The sequence below is a fragment of the Neomonachus schauinslandi genome, chromosome 10 (assembly GCF_002201575.2).
Source record: "Neomonachus schauinslandi chromosome 10, ASM220157v2, whole genome shotgun sequence".
NCBI classification, from domain to species: domain Eukaryota; kingdom Metazoa; phylum Chordata; class Mammalia; order Carnivora; family Phocidae; genus Neomonachus; species Neomonachus schauinslandi.
This window is the reverse complement of record NC_058412.1, coordinates 65,837,339-65,865,028: the sequence shown is the minus strand read 5'-3', so window position 1 is coordinate 65,865,028 and position 27,690 is coordinate 65,837,339. Positions and strand designations below refer to the sequence as shown.

General features: G+C 39.6%; 2 protein-coding genes across 3 annotated transcripts in view; one reads left to right on the top strand and one right to left on the bottom strand.

The window, feature by feature from the left end:
• Positions 1-23,359, bottom strand: part of TSPYL6 (TSPY like 6) — a 31,045-nt gene extending 7,686 nt beyond the window's left edge. Inside the window, 1 exon segment of the mRNA XM_021701308.1 lies at positions 23,230-23,359. Coding sequence (XP_021556983.1) covers positions 23,230-23,359 — 130 coding nt within the window.
• The window catches only part of ACYP2 (acylphosphatase 2), a 162,997-nt gene that overhangs the window by 122,551 nt on the left and 12,756 nt on the right, over positions 1-27,690 (top strand). The gene's annotated exons all lie outside the window — the stretch shown is intronic.

Here is a 27,690-nt window from a genome sequence, read left to right as displayed (position 1 = left end):
TCAAATGAGGTCCAAGGAATGCTCATATTACACTTACCAATTTCAAGGAGCATTTAAAAAACACATCCAGAAAACCTACACTAGTCACTGATGGTACCGAAGACACAAAGCCTTGATTTTCTGCCAGCCATAGTTATTCTGAGCCCAAGCCACAACATTTAATTTCTTTAAAATGCCCCTTTCTCCCTACCTGAACTTTTCAACTGAGATTCATTTTTATTTCCAAAAGTTTAAATATGAACTGCATCACAAAGTCGTGTATTTTGATTTTGATCATTCTGCAGCCTTCACTAGGTGAAATGAGGTTGTTGGACTATAAAAGTCAGAAAGCCAGGACTGAACAGATGCATTTTCCCCTGTCTTTTCTCCAGTTTTAGTAAATGAAAATTTTCATTTCGGTGTTAGAATTAAGGGAACTTGGTATATCTATTTATTTATACACAATTCCATTTTAGAAAGAAATCAGGGCATCTCTAAAAAGGCAAAGACGGGGGCACCTAGGTGGCTCAGTTGGTTAGGCATCTGACTTTGGCTCAGGACATGATCTCAGGGTCCTGGTATCAGTCCTGCATCGGGTTCCCCATCAGCGATCAGCAGGGAGTCTATTTCCCTCTCCCTCTGCCCCCCCCCAACTTGTGCTTGTGCGCTCACACACACACACACACACACACACTCTCCCTCTCTCTAATAAATAAAATATATTTTTTAAAAAGGCAAAGACAGGACAGAAAAATACAGAGTCCTCTTTTTCATTAAGCCATGACTCTCTGTAAGGAAATGTGATCTACCAAATATATTGGAAGAAATAGAAGGACCATTTTAAGGTTGTGAGTTTTTCTTTTTTTCTTAGTAGTTGAAATTTTGACTAGAATTTCAAGTAGCATATTCATATGTCATCACCTGAAAGTTTAATGTTAGAAGTAGATACCACACCAAGTACATTACATGAATTATCTCCTTTAGTTTAAACCTCATAATTACCCACCCTATGGAGTATTATTATTTCCATCTTATAAATGAAGGTATCCAAAGATTAAAAATAAGCAGTTCGCTCAAAGTCACACAACTGAGTCAGAATTCAAACCCATGTCTGTTATTCCTGGTTATTAACTCCTAATCTAAATTATGTCTGTTATATGGAATGCGGTAAAGGAGATGATGAAGGACCATAAAAAGAAATCAAAATGTATTAGGAGTTGTAAGACATAAATTCACATGTAAAAAATGAAGACATTTGTCTAAATTCAGGCAAACTTTTAAAACAAGTATTGTAAAAATAAAGCATCAGGGGGCACCTGGGTGGCTCAGTCGTTAAGCGTCTGCCTTCAGCTCAGGTCATGATCCCAGGGTCCTGGGATTGAGCCCCACGTTGGGCTCTCCGCTCCACAGGAAGCCTGCTTCTCCCTCTCACACTCCCTCTGCTGTGTTCCCTCTCTCGCTGTGTCTCTCCCTGTCAAATAAATAAATAAAATCTTTAAAAAATCAGGAAGGGGTAAGACAAACAGGATACCAACAGCTCAGAACAAGGCTCCATAGACAAAGGTGTGGCAAAAATCGCATATGCTTGTTTCTCAAGGTGTGTTCCTTGCATTTTCCAGCATCTTTTGGAAACATGAGTGGTCTATGTAAGGTTCTGGCACAGTGAAAGATCCTTCCCCTAGGAAAGCTAATAACTTGCCATTTGACACTGATATTCCTATTTTCTTTCAACTCTTTACTTTCATATAAAATACCGTAGGTGAGGGGTGCCTGGGTGGCTCAGTCGTTAAGCGTCTGCCTTCAGTTCAGGTCATGATCCCAGGGTCCTAGGATTTAGCCCCATGTCAGACTTCCTGCTCTGCGGGGAGTCTGCTTCTCCCTCTCCCCTTCCTCTCTTCCATGCTCCCTCGCTCTCAAATCAATAAATAAAATCTTTAAAAAAATTATAAAATACCATAGGTGCTTAAAAATACCATAGGTGTTAGGGTCGATAATGTTCAACAACTAGTATTGTCCAACTGCGAGTATAGCTGGTTCCTCCTTCCTCCTCAGATTTATATACAGAAAAAATATTGTCCATGATTCCACTATTCCATGTCAGTAGTGACTTTCACTTTTGTCTTCAGTATGCACAGTAAGTGGAATTATTACTGGGCTCCCCTCCACCATTCAATAAGAACAAATTTTTCCAGTTTTTATAATTATAACTCTAATGCTGATGTAATAGTCTATTCAGTTGATATAGTACAGTTATATTGGGCATTTTGCTTGTTTCCAGTTTTTGCTGTTTTAAATAGCCTTCTAATATTAGTTATATATTATATAAATATAATACAAATATATATTTGAGTATATATTTTATTATATACTTATTAATATATATAGTTCACATACATTTCTTCATAATTGAATTGTATGTTTATATCCTTTGACCATTTATCTCTTGAGGTTTTAATATTTTTGAAGGTTTGAATAAATTCTATATTATGTATACCAACTTTTTTTATCATAATACAAATGTTCCCCAGTTTTTTGTTTTTTTATTTGTGTTAGTTTTTAATGTTACAGTCATTTTCTTGCTTGGTTTTTTGGAGCCATTTATTTTTTTCCTTTATGATTTCCATTATTGCTATAAGCTTTTCAGAGATATATCCCTCTGAAGATTTCATAAATATTTGATTATTTCTCCTTGCTTTGCTAAGAGTTAAAGTAAATATTTAACTCTTTAATCCACTAGGGGCTTACTCTGGTATGTGGTATGAAAGCCGATCCAAATCATGTTTGGTTTTGTGTTAGCCAGTTATCCTGGGAATTATTAAAGTATAGTTAGGCAATTATTAAATAACTATTACTTCCCCTAATTTTATGATATTTGTAAATTAATTTCTCTCTTCCATACTGCCTTATTTATTCATGTATTTATTTTTAAAGATTTATTTACTTACTTTAGAGAGAGAGCACAAGGTAGGGAAGGGTAGAGAGGGAGAGGGAGAGAATCTCAAGTATACTCCCTGCTGAGTGTGGAGCCTGACATGGGGCTCAATCCCATGACACTGAGATCATGACTTGAGCTGAAACCAAGAGTCAGATGCTTAACGGACTGAGCCATCTAGGCACCCCTTATTTTAATAATTAATATGTTCTGTTTTAGGATTTCCTAGGAAGTAGATCATCATTATACTCACGGTTTCTTTGTTAGCATGGAACTTTAATATTTAACAAATAGTAAATAACTGTACTTATTGAAATCTGTTTTCCTATATGATAATATAGTATATATCTTTACATATGGCTCATAAAATTCTTTGTAATTTTCTTTATAAATATTATAGACAATTCTAAGTTTATCCTCCCTCTTGTTTTGTTTCACTTAGCCATTTTGAATGGAATTTCTTCCTCTTTTATTATATTACTGAGCTGGTACTTACCATCATAAAAAAAGCTCCTAGTTATGGTAATTTCATTATAAAGCCAGTCACTTCGATAAATGCATATAGGCTAATAAATTGAAACAGATTCTTAGGATTTCTAGACCTGCAGTCACCCTTTAAAACATCACATTTCATTGGCACTGAGTACCCACTAAATGGAGTCACCATTATTTGCATATTGAAAAGAGCATTGGGCTGGAGAGTCAGGAAATTTGAATCCTACTTTCATATCCTCAACTGAGAAAGGCATCTATGAAGCACCTTGTCTGGGTAGGCACCCTGCTAGGCATTTGACATAGGCCATCTGGCCTAAGGCTTAGAATAATTCTACAGAGTATACATACATCTTTAAATACCATAAACAAGGAAAGTAAAGTTGAGCGAATATAGTAGGCCAAGGCTGGCCCATGCTAGGCACAGGGAAGCAGTAAGAAATGGAATACCCAAGTGCCCAACTGTGGCAGTCTGTGGGTCCACAGCCTGGCGTTCATGACCTGGCAGGTTTATCACTCCCTGGGGGCTGCAGTGACCAGTGAACTTCAGCCAAGGGTCTGTGAGGAAGGCAGGAGGCATGGAGAAGCTGCATCAGCTCACTTTCATCCTTATCTTGTACATACACTTTACACTTCCTGCCTTTGGGTCATGGTAAGTTTGTGTGAAACTGTCCTGAAGGAAGTCTGTGTTCCCATGCTCATCAGTCTTCCAACCCAAGTCAGCCCTTTGAGGTCTGGCATAACTCAGTGGGTTAAAGAATTTGTCCCAAATCATATGAATAATGATGGAGTAAGTGGCTTGCTCAACAGCCAGTGGTTTCTCCATTCTCCCAGTGATGTCTACACCAGTGATATGGTTCAGGCCATTCATCTCACCTCTCAGTACTGTGATTTCCTCATCTGTCCAACAAAAGAGTCCGATAAGGCTGGACAACTCTGCTATTAAATACACATTAGATACTTCTTTTCTTCAAGACTGCAAATTTCTCAAAGTCAGAGACTGTACTTTCCATAATCTCAAATCACTCCTATTGCTTTGCATATAACAAGTGTCCAGTGAATACTGATGCAGAATGAGTGAATGATTACTCAAAGAAAATAGTCTTGGGGCGCCTGGGTGGCTCAGTTGGTTAAGCGACTGCCTTCAGCTCAGGTCATGATCCTGGAGTCCCAGGATCGAGTCCCGCATCGGGCTCCCTGCTCGGCAGGGATTCTGCTTCTCCCTCTGACCTTCCTCCCTCTCATGCTCTCTGTCTCTCATTCTCTCTGTCTCAAATAAATAAATAAAATCTTTAAAAAAAAAAAAAAAGAAAAGAAAATAGTGCTTTTCTCACAAGACATTTGCAATGCTAGGACACAAGGAACGCCTACAATATTTCACGTTTCAACTGTGGAGTCTTATAAAGACTGCATTGGTCATGAGCCTTTTCACGGGAAGATGCTTACTTAGCAAGGGTCAGCTTGTTTTCATCTGAAAAGAACAAAGAATGGAGCTTAGGGAAGCAGGAGGCCTAGGAAGGATCAAGGTGGGAGCTGTGGTAGATAGACTTTTCTCTAATAAAGCTGTTTGGGCTCTTTCTAGCTCTGTGCTGCTATGACAGCAACAATACGAAAAAACTGTGACTCTTGAGGTTTGACAAAACTAAAGCCTGTCCAAACCCAATCTTGAGTAAATGACAAACTATGGGGAGCATGCCTTAACATCTCCATTTGGGCATGCGCTAGGAACTACTACGTCTTAAGTTCCCGTCTATAATTGAAGCACACAATGTGTTCAATGCACCCTCAGAAGATAGAATTCAATCACTTCTGCATTATTTAATATTCTCTTTTTATGCCCCCCAAATCCAAAGGAAGATATACAGCCCTCGGAAGGCATAGCGTCTGTGGATTTTGTAATTACTGGTTTTAAACTTAAAATCTCACTGAAGTCTCTAGTTAACATTTCTATACCTTTATGTCCGAAACCTTCTGAGCAGGTATCCCAACCACCCTCCTGTTCCTTTGACTACCCCCAGCCAAAGAGGGTAGGGGGGAACACCTGCATGGCCACTAGTTAACAAAATTTATTTTTGGAATAAAAACAGCAATTTGCAGCACGCACAAGTGGCTGGCTTTGTCTCCTGAGCTTCACAAAAACCAGCATCATAGTGAGACAATACAATTATTGTTCTCTGAAACTAAAAGACCTATCTGGGGGAAAATAAACATTTTTTGTTGGAAATTACTTAGCATATCAAACAATTTTTAACTGGGTTTTTATAAAAAAGGAAGCCTAGGGAGGAAAAGCCATAATGAATCAAACTGTTTTTTAATGAGCTACAGTATTTGCAGGAAAAGAAAATATTACATAAACCAAGAAGAGCTTGCCTAACATGGTTATAAAGGAGAAGGATGAGAACCACAGCAACATATTAGTGCTGCCCCAGTAAAGACCAACACTGGTGGCTTCCTTATCTTTTTTTTATTTATTTATTTTTTAAAATTTATTTTTTTATTATTAGGTTATGTTAATCACCATACATTACATCAGTTTTTGATGTAGTGTTCCATGATTCATTGTTTGCGTATAACACCCGCTGCTCCATGCAGTACGTGCCCTCTTTAATACCCATCACGGGACTAACCGATCCCCCCCACCCCCCTCCCCTCTAGAAATCTCAGTTTGTTTCTCAGAGTCCGTAGTGTCTCATGGTTCATCTCCACCTACGATTTCCCCTCCTTCATTCTTCCCTTCCTGCTATCTTCTTCTTTTTTTTTTAACATATGATGTATTATTTGTTTCAGAGGTACAGGTCTGTGATTCAACAGTCTTACACAATTCACAGCACTCACCATAGCACATACCCTTCCCAGTGTCTATCACCCAGCCACCCCATCCCTCCTACCCCCCACCACTCCAGCAACCCTCAGTTTGTTTCCTGAGATTAAGAATTCCTCTTATCAGTGAGATCGTATGATACTTGTCTTTCTCTGATTGACTTATTTCGCTCAGCATAACACCCTCCAGTTCCATCCATGTTGCTGCAAATGGCAAGATTTCATTCCTTTTGATGGCTGCATAATATTCCATTGTGTGTGTGTATGTATATATATATATATATATATATATATATATATATATACCACATCTTCTTTATCCATTCATCTGTCGATGGACATCTTGGCTCTTTCCACAGTTTGGCTATTGTGGACATTGCTGCTATAAACATCGGGCTGCACATACCCCTTTGGATCTCTACATTTGTATCTTTGGGGTAAATACCCAGTAGTGCAATTGCTGGATCTTATGGTAGCTCTATTTTCACCTTTTTGAGGAACCTCCATACTGTTTTCCAGAGTGGCTGCACTAGCTTGCATTCCCACCAACAGTGTAGGAGGGTTCCCCTTTCTCCACATCCCTGCCAACATCTGTAGTTTCCTGACATGTTAATTTTAGCCATTCTGACTGGTGTGAGGTGGTATCTCATTGAGGTTTTGATTTGGATTTCTCTGGTGCCGAGTGATGTTGAGCACTTTTTCATGTGTCTGTTGGCCATTTGGATGTCTTCATTGCAGAAATGTCTGTTCATGTCTTCTGCCCATTTCTTGATTGGATCATTTGTTCTTTGGGTGTTGAGTTTGATAAGTTCTTTATAGATTTTGGATACTAGCCCTTTATCTGGTATGTCATTTGCAAATATCTTCTCTCATTTTGTCAGTTGTATTTTGGTTTTGTTCACTGTTTCTTTTGCTGTGCAAAAGCTTCTTATCTTGATGAAGTCCCAATAGTTCATTTTTGCCCTTGCTTCCCTTGCCTTTGGCGATGTTTCTAGGAAGAAGTTGCTGCGGCTGAGGTCGAAGAGGTTGCTGCCTGTGTTCTCCTTTAGGATTTTGAGGGACTCCTGTCTCACATTTAGGTCTTTCACCCATTTGGAGTCTATTTTTATGTCTGGTGTAAGGAAATGGTCCAGTTTCATTCTTCTGCATGTGGCTGTCCAATTTTCTCAACACCATTTGTTGAAGAAACTGTCTTTTCTCCGTTGGACATTCTTTCCTGCTTTGTCGAAGATGAGTTGACCATAGAGTTGAGGGTCCATTGCTGGGCTCTCTATTCTGTTTCATTGATCTATGTGTCTGTTTTTGTGCCAGTACCATACTGTCTTGATGATGACAGCTTTGTAATAGAGCTTGAAGCCCAGAATTGTGATGCCACCAGCTTTGGTTTTCTTTTTCAACATTCCTCTGGCTATTCAGGGTCTTTTCTGGTTCCATACAAATTTTAGGATTATTTGTTCCATTTCTTTGAAAAAAGTGGATGGTATTTTGATAGGGATTGCATTGAATGTGTAGATTGCTCTAGGTAGCTTTGACATCTTCACAATATTTGTTCTTCCAATCCATGAGCATGGAACATTTTTCCATTTCTTTGTGTCTTCCTCTATTTCTTTATGAGTATTTTATAGTTTTCTGAGTACAGATTCTTTGCCTCTTTGGTTAGATTTATTCCTAGGTATCTTGTGGTTTTGAGTGCAATTGTAAATGGGATTGACGCCTTAATTTCTCTTTCTTCTGTCTTGTTGTTGGTGTATAGGAATGCCACTGATTTCTGTGCACTGATTTTATATCCTGCCACTTGACTGAATTCCTGTATGAGTTCTAGCAGTTTTGGGGTGGAGTCTTTGGGGTTTTCCACATAAAGTATCATATCATCTGCAAAGAGTGAGAGTTTGACTTCTTCTTTACCAATTTGGATGCCTTTTATTTCTTTTTGTTTTCTGATTGCTGTGGCTAGGACTTCCAATACTATGTTGAATAGCAGTGGTGATAGTGGACACCCCTGCCGTGTTCCTGACCTTAGGGGGAAAGCTCTCAGTTTTTCCCCATTGAGAATGACGTTCACTGTGGGTTTTTCATAGATGGCTTTTATGATATTGAGGTATGTACCCTCTATCCCTATAACCTGAAGAGTTTTGATCAAGAAAGGATGCTGTACTTTGTCAAATGCTTTTTCTGCATCTATTGAGAGGATCATATGGTTCTTGTTCTTTCTTTGATTATTGTATCACATTGATTGATTTGCGGATGTTGAACCAACCTTGCAGCCCAGGGATAAATCTCACTTGGTCGTGGTGAATAATCCTTTTAATGGACTATTGGATCCTATTGGCTGGTATTTTGGTGAGAATTTTTGCATCCATGTTCATCAAGGATATTGGTCTGTAATTCTCCTTTTTGATGGGGTCTTTGGTTTGGGGATCAAGGTAATGGTGGCCTCATAAAATGAGTTTGGAAGTTTTCCTTCCATTTCTATTTTTTGGAACAGTTTCAGAAGAATAGGTATTAATTCTTCTTGAAATGTTTGGTAGAATTCCCCTGGGAAGCCATCTGGCCCTGGGCTTTTGTTTGTTGGGAGATTTTTGATGACTGCTTCAATTTCCTTAGTGGTTATAGGTCTGTTCAGGTTTTCTATTTCTTCCTGGTTCAGTTTTGGTAGTTGATACATCTCTAGGAAAGCATCCATTTCTTCCAGATTATCTAATTTGCTGGCATATTGTTGCTCATAATATGTTCTTATAATTGTTTGTATTTCTTTGGTGTTGGTTGTGATCTCTCCTCTTTCATTCATGATTTTGTTGATTTGGGTCATTTCTCTTTTCTTTTTGATAAGTCTGGCCAGGGGTTTATCAATCTTGTTCATTCTTTCAAAGAACCAGCTCCTAGTTTCGTTGATCTGTTCTACTGTTCTTTTGGTTTCTATTTCATTGATTTCTGCTCTGATCTTTATTATTTCTCTTCTCCTGCTGGGTTTAGGCTTTATTTGCTGTTCTTTCTCCAACTCCTTTAGGTGTAGGGTGAGGTTGTGTATTTGAGACCTTTCTTGTTTCTTGAGAAAGACTTGTATTGCTGTATACTTTCCTCTTTGGACTGCCTTTGCTACATCCCAAAGATTTTTTTGTTTTGTTTTGTTTTTGTTTTTTGTTTTACAGTTGTGTTTCATTTTCATTGGTTTCCATGAATTTTTGAATTCTTCTTTAATTTCCTGGTTGACCCGTTCATTCTTTAGTAGGATGCTCTTTAGCCTCCATGTATTTGAGTTCTTTCTGACTTTCCTCTTGTGATTGAGTTCTAGTTTCAAAGCATAGTGGTCTGAAAATAGGCAGGGAATGATCCCAATCTTTTGGGATCAAATCAGGTTGAGACCTGATTTGTGACCTAGGATGTGATCTATTCTGGAGAATGTTCCATGGGCACTAGAGAAGAATGTGTATTCTGTTGCTTTGGGATGGAATGTTCTGAATATATCTGAGAGTCCATTTGGTCCAGTGTGTCATTTAAAGTCTTTATTTCCTTGTTGATCTTTTGCTTAGATGATCTGTCCATTTCAGTGAGGGGGGTGTTAAAGTCCCCCACTATTATTGTATTGTTGTCGATGTGTTTCTTTCCTTTTGTTATTAATTGCCTTATATGATTGACTGCTCCCATGTTAGGGGCATAGATACTTACAATTGTTAGATCTTCTTGTTGGATAGACCCTCTAAGTATGATATAGTGTCCTTCCTCATCTCTTATTATAGTCTTTGGTTTAAAATCTAATTTGTCTGATATAAGGATTGCCATCCCAGCTTTCTTTTGGTGTCCATTAGCATGGTAAATAGTTTTCCATCCCCTCACTTTCAACCTGGGGTGTCTTTGGGTCTAAAATGAGTCTCTTGCAGACAGCATATTGATGGGTGTTGTATTTTTATCCAACCTGATAGCCTGTGTCTTTTGATTGGGGCGTTTAGCCCATTTACATTCAGGGTAACTATTGAAAGATATGAATTTAGTGCCATTGTATTGCCTGTAAGGTGACTGTTACTGTATATTGTCTGTGTTCCTTTTTGGTCTGTGTTACTTCTAGGCTCTCTCTTTTTAGAGGACCCCTTTCAATATTTCTTGTAGGGCTGGTTTCATGTTTGCAAATTCCTTTAGTTTTTGTTTGTCCTGAAAGCTTTTTATCTCTCCTTCTATTTTCAATGACAGCCTAGCTGGATAGAGTATTCTTGGCTGCATATTTTTCTCATTTAGTGCTCTGAATATATCATGCCAGTCCTTTCTGGCCTGCCAGGTCTCTGTGGATAGGTCTGTTGCCAATCTAATGTTTGTACCATTGTAGGTTACAGATCTCTTCTCCCGAGCTGCTTTCAGGATTTTCTCTTTGTCTCTGAGACCTGTAAGTTTTACTATTAGATGTCGGGGTGTTGACCTATTTTTATTGATTTTTGAGGGGGGTTCTCTGTGCCTCCTGGATTTTGATGCCTGTTTCCTTCCCCAAATTAGGGAATTTCTCTGCTATAATTTTCTCCAATACACCTTCTGCCCCTCTCTTTCTTTCTTTCTTCTTCTGGGATCCCAATTATTCTAATATTGTTTTGTCTTATGGTATCACTTATCTCTCGAATTCTGCCCTCATGATCTAGTAGTTGTTTCTCTCTCTTTTTCTCAGCTTCTTTATTTTCCATCATTTGGTCTTCTATATCACTAGTTCTCTCTTCTGCCTCATTTGTCCTAGCAGTTAGAGCCTCCATTTTTGATTGCACCTCATTAATAGCCTTTTGATTTTGACTTGGTTAGATTTTAGTTCTTTTATTTCTCCAGAAAGGGTTTCTCTAATATCTTCCATGCTTTTTTCACAGTCTTTTTTTTTTTTAAGATTTATTTATTCATGAGAGACACAGAGAGAGACAGAGAGAGAGAGAAAGAAGCAGGCTCCCAAGAAGCAGGGAGTCTGATGTGGGACTTGATCCCAGGACCCTGGGATCATGACCTGAGCCGAAGGCAGACGCTTAACCACCTGAGCCACCCAGGTGCCCATCTTCCATGCTTTTTTCAAGCCCAGCTAGTATCCTTCAAATCGTCGTTCTGAAGTCTAGTTCTGACATCTTACTAATGTCCGTATTGATTAGGTCCCTGGCAGTCGGTACTGCCTCTTGTTCTTTTTTTTTTTTTTTGAGGTGATTTTTTCCGTCTGTCATTTTGTCCAGAGAAGAATAGATGAATGAGAGAACAAAATGCTAACAGGGTAACAACGACCCCAGAAAATATACACTAAACAAATCAGAAGACTGGGGGAAAAGAAAGGGAAAGAAAAAAAAGAAAAAGAAAAATAAAAACAAACAAACAAACAAAAACAGTATATGATCAAATATGATCAGGCTGGTGCATAGATCAGTGCCACACACTAGATTTTGGGCATATTTTGGTCCGTTAGAAGAAAGTGCCTCCCAAAATTTTAAAGAAAGAAAAACTTATATATGTACAAAAATAAGGGTAAATATGATGAAGGGATGGTATATGACTGTAAAGATGAAAATTATAAAAGATTTTATAAAAGGAATTGATAAGAAGTTGGTTGAAAGAAGAAGAGGATAAAAAAAAAAAGAATGTGATCAGGCAGGAGACTAGAACAAAGCCGTACACTAGAGATTTAGGGTGTATTTTGGTCTGCTAGAAGAAATTGTATCCCAAAATTTTAAAGAGAGAATAACTTATATATACCAAAAATAAGGTTAACTACTATGAAGGGATAGAATATGACTCTAAAAATGAAAACTAAAAAAGATTTTTTTTTTTAAAGATTTTATTTATTATTTGACAGAGAGAGACATAGTGAGAGAGGGAACACAAGCAGGGGGAGTAGGAGAGGGAGAAGCAGGCTTCCCTGCGGTGCAGGGAGCCCGATGTGGGGCTCGATCCCAGGACCCTGGGATCACAACCTGAGCCGAAGGCAGACGCTTAACGACTTTTATCAATCCCTTTTTTTAAAAAGGGATTGATAAGATGTTGGTTGAAAAAGGGAAAAAGAAAAATTCAAAAAAAAAAAAAAAACTTTGAAAGACTGAAGAATCAGGGGACAAAAGCCATGAATTCTATGTGCAGTATTCCCCTAGGGATGGAGTTCTGCCATTCTCGTTGATTGGTAAACTTGGTCTTGGCTGGCTGTTCTCGCTGATCTTCTGGGGGCGGGGCCTGTTGCCGTGGTTCCCAAATGTCTTTGCCGGAGGTGGAATTGCCCCACCCTTGCCAGTCCGGGCTAAGTAATCTGCTCGGGTTTGCTCTCGGGAGCTTTTGTTCCCTGCAAGCTTTCCATACACCTTTGGAGGATGAGAGTGAAAATGGTGGCCTCCTAGTCTCTGCCCCGGAGGAGCCGAGAACTCGGGGCCCTGCTCCTCAGTGAGCCCCCAGAGAAAAGCAGTCAGTCACTCCCATCTCCCCTGTCTCCGGCCGCACTCCGTGCTCACCCGGCCTGTGACTGAGTGTTTCTATCTCTGGCATCCGACCCCATGTGGAGTCTCCAAACCCAGCAGATCCCTGCAGTGTGCTCCCGTGCCGCTCCTCCCGGGGGGAGGAAGGGGAGTCTCCCCAGATCTGCCACTTGTTGGGTCCCTGCTGGAGGAGCAGTAGCAGTGGCCCGACTGTGCCGCAGATCACGGTTTATGGCAACCCTGAGCTGAGAGCCCACTCCTCGGCTCCGTCTCTGCAGCCGGCTTCCCCGCTCTGATACCTGGGAGCTCTGCCGCACTCAGGCATCCCTGGTCTTTCTGTGACCCCGAGGGTCCTGAGACCACACTGTCCCACGAGGGTACCACCCCCTGCTTAGCCACTGGAGCGACATCCCTCAGCGAAGCCGACTTCTAAAAGTTCGGATTTTGTGCTCCGCGGCTCTATCACTTGCCCCTAGTGGCAGACGGAGGTCCCTCCTCTGCTGTCTATCCTCCCAAATATCGCCTCGGATTCACTTCTCCGCACGTCCTACCTTCCAGAAAGTGGTTGCTTTTCTGTCCAGAGTGTTGCTGCTATTCTTTTCTTCCATCTCCTATTGAGTTCGTAGGTGTTCAGAATGGTTTGATCCCTATTTAGCTGAATTCCTGGGACCACAGGAAATTTAGGTCTCCTACTCCTCCGCCATCCTATTTATTTATTTTTTAAGATTTTATTTATTCATTTAAGAGAGACAGGGAGCATGAGCGGGGGAGAGGCAGAGGGAGAGGGAGAATCAGACTTCTTGCTGAGCCAGGAGCCCAATGTGTAGCTTGATCCCAGAACCTGGAGATCATGACCTGAGCTGAAGGCACACACTTAACCATCTGAGGCACCCAGATGTCCCTTCCTTATCCTTTATTATCCAAAATATCTGCATTCAGTTGCAACCTGAAACAGGCAATAAAGTCACAAATGTCTTTCCTTTCAGGATTTTTTTGTGGTTTTGTTTTGTTTACCACTTTGTAATAGTGTTAGCTTTATTGTCCCAGAAGAGGAAACGGTAAACATCGTGTTAATCAAATTTTGGTAATAACTTATTCACAGTGTAGATATTTTTTACATTCTCAGTGTTATTTTAGTTTGAAAGGGAAGGCACAAGGCTCAGCTGTAGAAAATGCCATGGCAACCTGAGCTGAGGTGGTCCTGAATGCTCTAGACTGCTTCAGGCTTCCTAGTGGTATTTGACAGTTCTGTGCAAGGTGAGGTATGAAAGAAGATGAGGACCTTCTCACCTAAATAACCTTGGTCTAAATAAATGCTCCAATAAGGTTTTTGACCTTGAGTTAAAATGCTCCAGCTCCATTGGCTGACTATAATGGGGCTGCTCGTCTGTATTTATTCAAGTTAAATTTCATGGAAGCCCCTAAATTGTAGGAGTTCAACTATATTCTCTAAAAGAGAACCCAAACAATGTGAACCTAAATCCAAGTACCCCTTTCCGGTCACATCTGACTCCTTGGACCTCCTCCTCTGTCATGTGCCTCACTCTGCCATTCCCACCCACAGGAGCCTAAGCATTAGCTCTGTGGGACTGTTGGCTAGAGGTGAAAATCTCATGTTTTCAACAGTTTTAATTTTGAAAGGAAACTAGTACTGCTTGAGTATTTCTAGCTTCTGGTATTAGATGTAGAAAGAAAACCCTTTTTTAACGTTTTCCCTAAAAATCTTGGAATAAGATGAAATGGGGAAATTTTCTAGTACTTTCTTTTGGCAACCTCGGGGATGTGCTTCCCGAGGGTCTCATGGGGAGAAACTGATGGCTCTCAGAGTGGGGATCGGCTTTGTATTTAACATTTATCTTTCTAAGGAATATTAATCTCTTAGAAATGATAAAGCAGATATGTAGAATCTAACATTAAGTGAATTCCATTTAGGTGAACTTGGAATGTCAGCATGTATTGATTTATAATGAACATCTAAGCTATACTTGATGTACCTAGTGTAGAGTATTTGATAAGGACAAAATAAGTTCCAATTTAATATAATTTCTTACTAGTTAAGATTTAGTCAAACAATAAAATGCAACATTAAGCATATCCCTAACTATATATATTTTAATTGTGTACATAGCTGTAGCTATGAGTTTGTTTATCGATATTTTTTTTTCTTAAACAAATAGCTTTTAGTGTGCCCTTTCTATCCTTGTAGGGGAGATTAAAGAAATTGCAATTAGAAAATGCCCCAGGGTCCTCTGTTTTTAATTTTTACTCCCTCTGTGGGCACTTTGAGTTTTCATTCTGAAATAAACCCAGTCTGTGTCTTTATAGAAAAAGTCCAAATCCCTAGGACGTGGTACAAGACCCTTCACCATCCATCCATGGGCCACAATAACCTATTTAATCCATATGAGTCTCCCATTCAGAATGTCTGGTATTTCAGCCACCATCCTCATTTGTTAATTACAGATTCTATATATGTTAGTCTAACAGTTTTCAATATTACAAAAGTTATTTTTCACACAAGCGGAAAATCATTCCTGACATTACCAGTTGGAGTTACTAAATCTTGAAAAGGCTTGATATCATTGGTAAACTATTAGGTAGTATCTAACTCTGGATATCACTGTGCCCCCTGCAAGAGACATTGTCAATAAAATTTCAGCATTTTTTGTAATGATTTTGACTTTGATCACAAAAGCCAAATTTTATATTTCTGTGTTCAGATTGCTCTTTCACACAGGAAGAAAAGACAAAAATTATTATTTTTTTAAATAGAATGGTTGCCAGGGGCTGGGGAAGGGGGAGGTAGTGTTTATTTATTTTTTAAAAGCTTTTATTTATTTGACAGAGACACAGCAAGAGAGGGAACACAAGCAGGGGGAGTGGGAGAGGGAGAAGCAGGCCTCCCGCAAAGCAGGAAGCCCGATGTGGGGCTCGATCCCAGGGCCCTGGGATCATGACCTGAGCTGAAAGCAGACACTCAACGACTGAGCCACCCAGGCACCCAAGACAAAAATTATTTTTATTCACTTAGGCATTAATCTTTTATTTAAAATTAATATTTATCGGAGAACTTGGAAAGTAAACAAAAAAAGGAAAGGAAGAAAAACTATCCAGATTTCAGGAGATGATTACTATTATTACTTTGATGTACACCTTTTTTTTTTTTTTTTTTTTTTTTTTTTTAGGATTTTATTTGACACAGCACATGCAGGGGGAGCTGCAGGCAGAGGGAAAGGGACAAGCAGGCTCCATTGAGCAGAGAGCCCAACAAGGGGCGCCATTCCAGGACCCCGGGATCATGATCTGAGCCAAAGGCAGCTGCTGAACCAGCTGAGCCACCCAGGAGCCCCACATCTTTTTTTTTTTTTTAAGATTGTATTTATTTGAGAGCGAGCACACAAGCAGCGGGAGCAGCAGGCTATGGGAAAAGCAGGCTCCCCGTTGAGCAAGGAGCCTGATGCGGGACTTGATTCCAGGACCTTGGGATCATGACCTCAGCCGAATGCAGACACAACTGACTGAGCTACCCAGGCGCCCCACATCTTTCAAATATTTTCCCATCCATATACATTTTCTTATAAAACTAAGGTCATACTATACATCTTGTTGTGTAACTTGCTTTTAAAAAACTTAACACCGTATTACAAATATCTTTATAAGTAAAAATTCATCTTCTATATTCCTTTATATGAAAATATAGTAATTTATTTAACCAGTTCCTAGTTATTAGATATTTAAATTGCTTGAAATATTTTCTTGTTGTATAAGTGAACATCCTTGAGGTAAAATCTTTACCTAGTTCTCAATTATTACCTTATGATAAATTTTTTAGGAGTGGGATCATGGAGTCACATTTTATTTATCTAATTAGACAATGGGTGCAGGATGTACAAAATTTCAAAAGGAAAAACAGGATATTCAGTGAAGAGTAAGGCTCTGTTCTTCCTCCTGGGAAGTAACTACTTATGGTGGTTTCCATTTATTTTTCAGGAAATATTTCATGCATTTATAAGCTTGTATAAATCCTTTAGCATGCCTGTTAGGAAACTAGTAAAATGGTTTCAATAGTAGAATTTGTTTTTTAATTTCATATGCTAAATAATCACAGGCACAAAACCTTCCACAATAAGGCAACATTGAAGAATCTCATTTCTGTACTTAATTTAGATTTTATTTTTATGTAATATATCACTTACCAACTACCGTGATATTTTTATCTTCATTAAAAACACTTAAAGTATTTATATAGATAAGTTTGAAACACTCAATAGCAAAAAGAACAATAAAATGAAGCCCCAAGTACCCAACTGGTATGCACATTTTACGGCTTTTAATAAACAATGCCGAGTTTTTTTCCATAAGCAGTTTTTACTGATTTATACTCCTACCTGCTATACGAGATTTACACTAGCTTCAATTTTGTATTGTTGAATCTTAGAGCTGCTGTATTCAATGTTGTATGCCTATCTTTTATTTTTATATAATCTTTTTTAATAAGAGTAACTTGGTAGTAGGAAGGGAAGATGATAGGAAAAATAAGGCCTAACTGTTGCAATAGGACAATAGATTTAATCTAGCACAGCGATGCCAGTCACCTTGGTGTAGCTTCCTGGTTCCGTGTGTTTGGAAGAATTATGGGAACACATCCAGGTTCTGTGGGGGGAAAGTGCTAGAACTAATTAGTAATGTCTACCAGAGGAAAGGGAGGAGGTGGGGAGGATTGTTGGTATCCATGCCATGTAGTTGGCTGACTCTGCTTTAGCTAATGTGTATACAGCTTGCTTTTGTACCATTCTTTTGTTTAGTAGCCATAAAAACCAATTTGGTTTAATAAAAAGGTGATGAGACATTTCTATTGACCTCTAGATGCCCAAAGCCTGCTTTTACATTGACAACCTTTCTTGAAAATAAGTTGCTCTTTTGAAATGGACTCAGTAGTGCTGGTACATGTGTCAAGAGGATGCTGCTGTGCCATCATTTGTGGAGCACGTGGCGGGGGGGTGTTCTTAGAAGCAAGAAAGGCTGGCATTGGCCTGGTCACATGGCTCTACCTGACTCCAGGCAGGACCAGGAATCTGCTCAAGTCCCCAGTGTGGTTTGTGGTCATGGAACAGAGAAGCTAATTGACCCACAAGAAATCAAACCCCAAATCTTATTTTTAATCTTATTTTAATTTGATTTAAACTTACGGAGCTCACCAGCCTCAACAAAAGTATATTTAAAAAATATCAAGTATATCAAGTTTTTGAGAACTACCGTTTCACGAACCAATAGAATGGTAAATTTAGAATGCATCTTCGAGGTCATTGAGACAAAGCCTAGGCAAACTACATCCCATAGGCCAAATCCAGCCCACTGCCTGTTTTTGTAAATCAAGTTGTACTGGAATGCAGCCAGGCCCATCTGTTTATGTATTGTCTATGGCTGCTTTTGCATTACAAGAGCAGAGTTGAGTAGTTGTGACAGACTATATGGACCACAGAGCCCGAAACATTTACTATCCGGCCCTTTATAGAAAATGTTTGCCAGCCTCTGATTCAAACCAGCCTTTTCATTTTAGAGAGGTAGAGATTGGGAATCACCTCGGTTGTGTAACTTGAGAAAACAGCTGGCTGAATTCCCCAGATCCCCACTGTCAGGATGTAGAGCCACAGTCTCTTAAAGTTTCTGTGAGAGAGAGCGTTTTCACATCTTCTGGAAGCGCTACTCTTCCTCCTCAGGCAGGATGTCACTCCCTCCTCCACCATCTTATGTTCTTACTGCAATAAGGGCAGAATGAAAACTGTCCTATGCTCCTACAACGCTTCCCACATTCCTTGGTTATGCCATTTATCACGCTGAATTCTAATCATTTGCTTTTCCCACTAGATCGTGAGTTTGTTGGGTATAGAAACCATGCCATATTTGTCTTCATAACCCAGATACCCAACACAGGTGACAGAGTAAATCTCTAACAACTATTTGGTCATTGGTTTGCATTGGACACTGCATCTTTAGTGGCTATTTTAAGATAAATTTCAACTATCATAAAGATGAAACGCAAACGTTATGGTTGATAATTTTCCATTCCTGAGCAAGCACCTCCCTGCCCCTAATCTCCCAGCAATAGGAGTTGTTCAGAGCCAAACCCTGTAATAGAAAGGTAACAAATCTCATAATCTTTTCACTGCACCTGCTAAGTAATGGCCCCAAGCCTCAGAGCCAATCTTGACCTGTATTCCTGGCAAGTAGAGAAGAGCCTGATGTAAGTCAAGGGCAATAAAAATGGACAGGAGAGATGAAAGACAGCTAGAATCAACAGGACATGGCTGACTGACGAGGCAGGGATGTTGAGAGTCTGTGACTCCCCAGGTTCTGTCAACTTTCAGAATGTGGGAGGAAGAGCACTTTGGTAAGGGAGGAGTGGGTGGAAGTAGATATGGTACAATCAAGTGGAGACACTCAGTAGGCAGAGGAGTATATGAATCTGGAGCTTTTGTATTAAATCTGAGTTTAGATGAAATCATTCAAAGAATAGATAGAAATTGAGAGAGTAGAGGATTAGGAGCAGAAGCCTAAAGATCAGAAGTAAGTAAGGATTTAATAAGGTAAGAGGAACTCTCCTTGAGAAGGATCACCTGGAGATGTGGGAGGAAGACAAAAGTGGGGTGTCCCAGAAGCCTAGGGCTGAGAGGAGGAGAAATGTCAAGTAAGAAAACAGCACAAATGTATGATGCATTGGATTGAGTGATACGGAGATCTCTGATAACTTGGCTGAGAGCAGCTTTAGTGGAGGAGTAGACTTAAAAGCCAGTTTCTACGGGTTGAAGAGTTAATGAGGAGTAGGGAAGAGGCGTTGAACAGATTTTACTCTTAAGACACAAAAGAAAAAATTGAGAGAAAAACAGAAATGAGATGGTAACTGGAAAGTGGGTTTATGTTCCATTAAACGGCTAGCATTATTGATTTAATAATCGTTGGAAAGGAATCTACCAGGTATCAGTATCATGGGGGGGGAAGTGTTTAAAAGTCAAGTGGAAAAGGAGACATCACCAAGAGGGAGAGGAATTTATCTCTGTGAGCCTAGGTCTCTTCATATGTAAAAGGAAATAATATCTTCCTGAGAGAGATGTTGGAGGTTGAAATGAAATAACATAATCAAAAACATTCTGAAAATAGCAGAGCACTAAAGTTCATTACACTCTGTTACTGACTCCAGTTTATTACCTTGACTCAATGCCTGATTAGTCTCTGTCATGGTGACTTAGTATTAGAATCTAGTTATGATTAACCTTGTCACTGCAGCTCAGAAATCAGGGCTCAAGTCCCTTCTCCTGACAATTGGATATAATCTGGTGCTTTGGATGCCAGATAACTTTTGTGTGTGTAGAAGAACACTTAACATGAGAGCTCCCCTCTTAAATTTATTAAGTGTATGATGCAGTATTGTTGATGATAGGTACAGGGTTGTACAGCAGATCTCTAGAATGCATTCATCTTGCTTAACTGAAATTTCCTCCTCCCTTCAGATCCTGACAATTATCATTCTACTTTTTGATTCTATGAATTTAGCTCTATTTTAGATACCTCATATACGTGGAATGGTGCAGTATTAGTCTGTGACTGGTGTATTTCACTTAGTATAATGTACTCAGGTTTATCCTTTTTTTTTTTTTAAGGCTGATTCATATTCCACTGTAAGTATATACCACATTTTCTTGACCCATTCATCCATTTATCTGTCAACAGACATTTGGTTGTTTCTGTATCTTGACTACTGTGAATTGTACTGCAGTGAAGGTGGGATTGCTAATAACACTTTGAGATCTCTATTTCAATTCTTTAGGAGAAATACCCAGGAATGGGATTGCTAAATCATATCCAGGTAGCTTATTTAATTCCGTTCATCAAAGTAAGCACCAGGTACCAAGTAAATCAGGGGCGCTACTATAGTGCACATGTACAGAGCACTGTCCGTGGACGTTCTGTGGATACAACCGTCTCAATCAGTAGGCTCAGAGGTACACATGATTAGCCTAATAATGCCCAGGAGTGGTAAGGCGTGGGCTGAGTTTGGGGACCAGACCAAACTTCAGCTGGTTAAGAGTCTCCATTTTCTTGGAACTAGATGGTGAAGACATCATATGACAGAAGTCACCTGAGCCAGAGTTTGGTGAAACCCGAGTGCTCAATTTTTTGTGATGTAGAAGTTGGTTGTAGGCTCTGGTATCATGAAGTAAAATGAAAAAGACAAAATCGGAACCATATTCTCTTCAATGACAGTGGCTTAACTCCCAGTGGGAGCACCAGGAAGGAGACTTTGACTGTGGGACCATTTCCTAAGGAGTTAAATACAGATCGAAGTGACAGAGAAACCTAGAGGATTATAGAAAATGTTTGACTGAGTTCTACTTTTTTCCCATTACACAAATTCAGTTAAATATGTCTGAACAAGCAAGAGTTATAAAAATAGTAATTGTACCCTACCCACTAATTATTTCCTTCTTTAGAATGAAGGAGTTATAATAGAAGCAAGCAACATAATTAGCAAACTTCATTACTGTTTATTTTCATTTATACATTTACTTATTTATACCCTATCTCCTTCCACAAAGGAGCTGAAGTGACTGTTATTCATTTTATGTAGCTTTATTCATAATTCATTATTCAGGACACCCCAGTTCCCTTGGAAATGAAATTTATGTTAATTTGAGTATTTTTGCCTCCAAAACTTGACGTATATGGTAAATCAAAATCTCTTATGAAAGAACAATTCAGAAGAATATCCAAGTCCTCCAAATCTTTCTCAAATTCCTTTGGAACACAACTGTATTCCAAGATGAGTTACACTCCCATGTCTGTTGGGGGTGGGGATCGGGGCTTGGAAAAAACAACCTCAACAATAAATGACTAGCAAATCCTATCAAGGATGATGGGAAACAGAAAATCAGTGTTCCTAGTGTTTTCTAGGATTATAACCTTTTAATATTGTTACTTAAGATCTTGTGTACAAATCATTTATTCAACAGGCTTATTGAACATCATCTCCCCATGAATCTCCTTCAATTACACAAGCTAACCTTTATTTTTTTTTAAGATTTTATTTATTTGAGAGAGAGGGAGAGCAGAGGGGGAAGCAGACTCCTCACTGAGCAGGGAGCCTGATGCGGGGCTTGATCCCAGGACCTTAAGATCATGACCTGAGCCAAAGGCAGACACTCAACTGACTAAGCCACCCAGATGCCCCAAGCTAACCTTTATTGCATATTTTCCATGCCCTAAACATAGTCTTTAGTGCTTTATATATCTCCTCTCATCTTCATATCACCTCTATACAGTAGAAATATCATTAACCCCATTCTCCAGATGAAGACACTGAGGCACAGATAAGTAACTTCAAGACTGTACAGCTAGGAACTAAGGTAGCAGTCATTTGAATCCCAGAGGACTGAATCAGGCTCTGGCTCAACAGCCCATCTTTTTAAACGACTACTTCACAATGCCTTCCAGATCACAAGGTCTGTGTAATCTAGTAGGAGGAGTTTTACAAGTAAATATATTTTTTTTGAAATTGGAACAACTTGAGTTTCCAACCATAGGATGTAAGTACAATAGGGTCCACCCATATAATTTAAGATTTGAGGGACATTTAAAAAGATGATGTAGAGATTGATCCATTGACATAAAAGCAAAATCTCTTCATATATTAAGTGGAAAATATTACAACAGTACTTATAGTATGATTAAACTTTATGAAAAAGTATCAATGTGAAAAGTAGGCTACTGGGGGTGCCTGGCTGGCTCAGTCAGTGGAGCATGTGACTCTTGATCTTGGGGTCATGAGTTTGAGCCCCACATAGGGCATAGAGATTACTTAAAAAAATAAAAGAAACACACTTTCAAAAGTAGGCTACTAAACATTGGGGAGCACATCACTGATCACTGCACTGTCTCCCACTGAGCTGGATAAGGCTTCTCCCGGTCTGCTCAACAGAGACCCAGGCAGCCACCACCAGTCTACCCCAGGTGGTCCTTGAGATGAATCCTCTTTGTCTTTTGAATATTTGCTCTTTGATTCCACTGCCAGAATCCACTCACCATGTGTTTTTCCTTGATTTCTCTCATTATCTCTTACCCTATTCTCTTGTCTAAGCTCTGTGTCTATCTTTTTTATACACTCTTCTCATCTCTCCACTTGTACACTGGACCCTGGTTTTCTACTACAATTATCCTTTTCTTCCACATCATCACCTTTAGCTATTCTGTTAGTTCATTTCCATAAACAAATATGTTCCATTATCTACAATCATGTTTTTTAAAGGTTTTCTCTGGATCCCATATTCCTCTCCAGCTACTGCCCTTTACAGCACCTCTCCCGAAGAAAGCTGTAGATAGTGTTGGTTTGTACCCCCTCCCCCTCCTAGGTCCCCTACAGCCCCTCCCAGCAGGCTTTGCCCTCCACCTCTGCACTGTAACCGGGCACATCCGGTTTCCTTGATCTTCTGGCCGAACTCAGTCATCAGTTCTCAGGCCTTGTGTTACTTAAACTCCCTGCAGCCTGTGAAGCTGTGGATACTCCTGTCTTCCTTAGCTCCTTTCTTCCCCTGGCTTCTAGGATACCAGAGTCTCCTGGTTCTCCTCCCATGTCTCCCACCGTGTCCTCTCGGTGTCTTCTGCTGATGGCCGCTCTGACTGACCGCTTCCCTTCCCTGTCTCCATTCCTTCCCCAGGGGTTGCCATCTGGCCCCATGGTATGAACATCATCTGTTGGCCAATGAGGTCCCAATTTTTAACTCTGGGTTCATCTTTCCCCTGAATTCCAGACTCGTATATACTATTGTTTACTTGAGTGTCTAAGAGGCATTTTATGCTTCACATGTGCAAAACAGAGCACTTGATTTCCACACTGTGGCTGGGACTGCTCGCTGCCCTCTAGGAACTGTCCTCCCCTTCTTCTACTGTAATGTTAGTGACTTCTACTGGGCCTGTGGCCACTCAGGATAAAGTTGACATGGCTTACATTTCTCAGTCTCTTCTGTAGTGTGTTCTAACCAATAAAATGTAATCAGAAGTACTGTGTGGCTGCTTCTGGAAAACATTCACTTATTATACCATGTTTACAAACTATACCTTAAGGCAGTTTACCTCAAGACACACATTCTTGGCCCCCGTGTTTGCCTTTCCTCCCTTCTATTGCCTAGAATACAAATATGATGGCTGGAGCTCTAGTGTCCATCTTGGGTGAGGCAGATGAGGACAACATCCCAGAGCTAGCTGAGTGTAAGCTGAAAAGATGTCTGAGGGTCCTTGAGCAGTCACAGCAGTCCTGGACTATCTGCCTCCAGGCTTCCTTCCATGATGGAGAAGTGAAGATCTCCCTTGTTCAAGCCACTGTCACTGTGCCTCACAGCTGAATCTATTCCTATCCAATACATTCACCTATGTAGTCCATATTTTATCTTTTGTCTATGAGAGAACAATCCTCCTTTTACATACTAGGCTATTTGGAATATTTAGGAAGTCAAGGAAAACTTATATATTCATCACTAAACGTATAAAGTTAGTAGAAAAGACGATTTGCTTTTACACAAATTTGTTCACCAAATAAATTTTCTAGAATATATTTGTTTCTAATGAAGATTTATACTTCTATTTTCTCAGGTTTTTAATGAGTTCTAATAAAAACCCATTTATGCTGCTGAGATTATACTCCTCTCCAAATGGATGATTGTCATCATCCGTTATTTTGTGCTAGTTTGAAAACTGTCATATGACAGGCCTGAAATAAAATACATCCTTCCTGATGTATAAGTCATGTCCAATTATGAGTCGTCTCAGGCTAGAATCCTTTAAGAAGGCTAGGTTTAGTTAGTTTATGGTAAAAGCTCATTAAGTATTTGTTGAATGAATGAGTAAATAACGAAATGGTATATTCTCCTGTAAATCTTCAGCTATACAAAGTTATTGTGGTAATTTTATTTATTTATTATTTTTATTAAATATTTATTTGACAGAGAGTGAGAGAGCACAAGCAGGGGGAACAGTAGAGGGAGAGGGAGAAGCAGGCTTCCTACTGAGCAGGGAGCCCCACATGGGGCTCGATCCCAGGACCCTGGGATCATGACCTGAGCCGAAGGCAGACACTTAATGACTGAGCCACCCAGGCGCCCCTATTGTGGTAATTTTAAAACAAGCTCACAAATTCTTTGCCATCCTCTGCCCCTGAATATGGATGAGCCTTGGTGACTGGCTTCTATCAGACAGAATGCAGCAGAGGGGACACTGAGTGTCTACCAAGACTAGGTTAGAATAGACAAGCACCTTCCACCTGGCTCTCTCTCTCTCTCTGACACTTTGCTTTTGGATTCCTGATCTGATTCAAGTGTAAGAAGTCTGGCTCCTCTGAAGCCACCATGCTGGAGAGCCTGAGGAGCCCTGGCCATTCCAGACTGTAGTTGATTGGGTTTTCCCAGGCTCAGCTGCCAGACCTGTGAGCGATTGAGCCTTCCAGTTCTTCCTTTCCTCCGCTTTTGAGCTTTGTTTTCCATGGAGTGTGGCAGAGCTGAGCTCTCTCTGCCCAAACTGCAGACTTATAGCAGGATAAATATTGTTTCAAGCCTCTATGTTCAAGGGTAGTTTGAGTAGCAACCATGGTAATGGACCCATTCCCTGACACACAACACTGAGTATATTTGCTGCCATGACAGTATTATTGCTTGATCGTCATGGAGAGGACTAGGACCCTTCAGTGCATTCCCTTTCTGAATATTTCTCTCTGTGGCAAAGGGCATTCTTACAGTCACCAACAACCTCTGGTTAGAAAGGGTTTCGCTTCTTTCATCTTTTCCAAACCTAGAGAAATGTTGCCTTTCAAAATGGAAACAAAATCAGCTCTTTCTTCCTTAAGATGTAGTTTGTAAATATGGTGCAGTAAAGGGATGGGTTTTTCCTTGTCCTAGAAAGAGCCTGGAATGTGCTTTAGTGTAATCCAGGTGACCAGGGAATGTGCTCAGGACAGGAACAAGGTAAGCGTAAAGAAAACCATAGCCTCATTAACTTGTCTGAGGCAATGATATGCTAAGTGAAAAGCAGCAGGTGATGAAGAGTTTGTAAAAAGGGGAACTATATTATCACTTCTTCAGTGTTTCCTTGGGAAGAAAGTAATATCCGTATAGATTCTCTAAACCAAAATATGCCTAGACTGGAGAAAGCAATCTAATGTAATTCCGTTTTAGCATGCTTCCTCAGTTGGAAAATTCTTGCACAAATGGATGATATATTTGACAAATACAGCGCCCAATATAAATCAATACAGGGTATTCTGTTTTATAAATTGATCTATGAATTTGGTTAGCATTTATTTGTGCCTCTAAACCTGATCATTTCAGAGAAAGCTTTTAGGATCAATTTCCTAGACCACTGAAGACTGTTGGCGTCTCCACCAAGGTAATGATGGCTCATAGGATTCTAGAGGAAGCTGCTAGCTAATTTCTTTCTTTCTTTGATCCAAGTTTCACTGTAGCAGGAAAGAGTGTCTAATTAGAAGAGGCTTCCAAACATTAGTCCTCATCTGGATGATTGCCAGGCCCAAAGAGCACTTTCTAGACCCAATGTCTGGGAGGCCAGTTTCTTCCACAGTGGGACCTATCTTCTGACTTGAGCTTTGTGACTGTAACTTCCGAAACCTCAGATTTTTAATTCTCTTTAAATGCAAGCATATCACTCTGGTGAGTTTGGGTTTATATGCCCAGTTTGAGTGGCTTTATCTAAAAGTCATTTGGAAAACTAAATATGACAGCCATCTACTCTCTCAGAAGCTTTCGATTCAGAAGAGGGAGATATAATTAATTAAATTGCATTTTGATCCTGGTGAGTAGACATTCTTTGATCATTTTATTATGGTGTCAGAGAAACTGAGCACATCTTAGAATGCAATAGTAAAATGATGAAGAGTTTTACTTTAGAGAGGGATCATTACCGGTCTCTCAGCGCCTTCCATTAAATCTTCTCCCTTCCCCCTCTCTGCCTGTAATCTGTTCTTTGCCCTTTTCACTTCCCACTAGATAGACCAATAAAAGGACATTATCAATATATTCAAGTTGCCTAAGATTCATCAAGCTATTCATAAGATTTCTTTATGAAAAATAAAACCGTTTAAAGTCATTTAGCAAGCACACACTATTTAAATTTTGTTACTAAGGTGACAACAATACATGCAATTTTAGTTTTTAAAATTTAGGCCAAAGTGTTCATTGGGATTTAGCAATAACTTTTTTACTATCTGCAAAAAACATTAATGTTAGGAGGATACGTATTTTTTTCCTTCACCTTCTGTTTTGTTCTTTATTTTTGTAAAAGGAGGAAATCAACTGGCATATATTTTTATGAATACAAAAAGGAAAACCTTTTGAGAGGAAATGGCTACTTTCTGAATTTCTTAATACAGATTGAAATTTATGTGCATCGAATATATTAGTGCTGAAAAATACTCAGTATAATATCCAAGTACCATTCGTGGGTGGCCACCTATGAAGTGAGACACTTTAGTGATGTTCTTACATCCTATCATGAGCCTCCCTATAAACTGAGTCACATGGATTTAAAGAATAAATACCTTTCTAGGGGAAAATGAGAATCTAAAAAGTTTTTTTTTTTTAACCCTGAGAGTTTCAAAAGATAAGCCATTTCCCTAATTATGAAACATCCTAATAAAGAAAAGTTTCAGTATTTTGACTTCTTGGTGAATATTTAAAGGCATTCTGAAAGCGCCCATCTTTAGGGTTAACAACATGTAGTGTGATAGGCTCTGGGTCACAGGTGATGCCCTTAAAAGACACCTGGACAGTCTTCTTTCCATTAACGTTTTTGTTTCTCATTTTCCACCTGTTAAATTTCTTGTTTTTCCAGTGGCTCTTGTGTTATTGCCTGCCTCTCCGTTCTCCTCTGAACTATTCTTTAGATTGAATTCTGCACAAGTTATTTTCACTGACTGTCAGGGAGATGCTTCATGAATTGTCTTTAAAGCCTGTGCACACCCCTCTCCGTGAGACTTCCCCTAGACCAGCACTGGCCTGGCCGGGG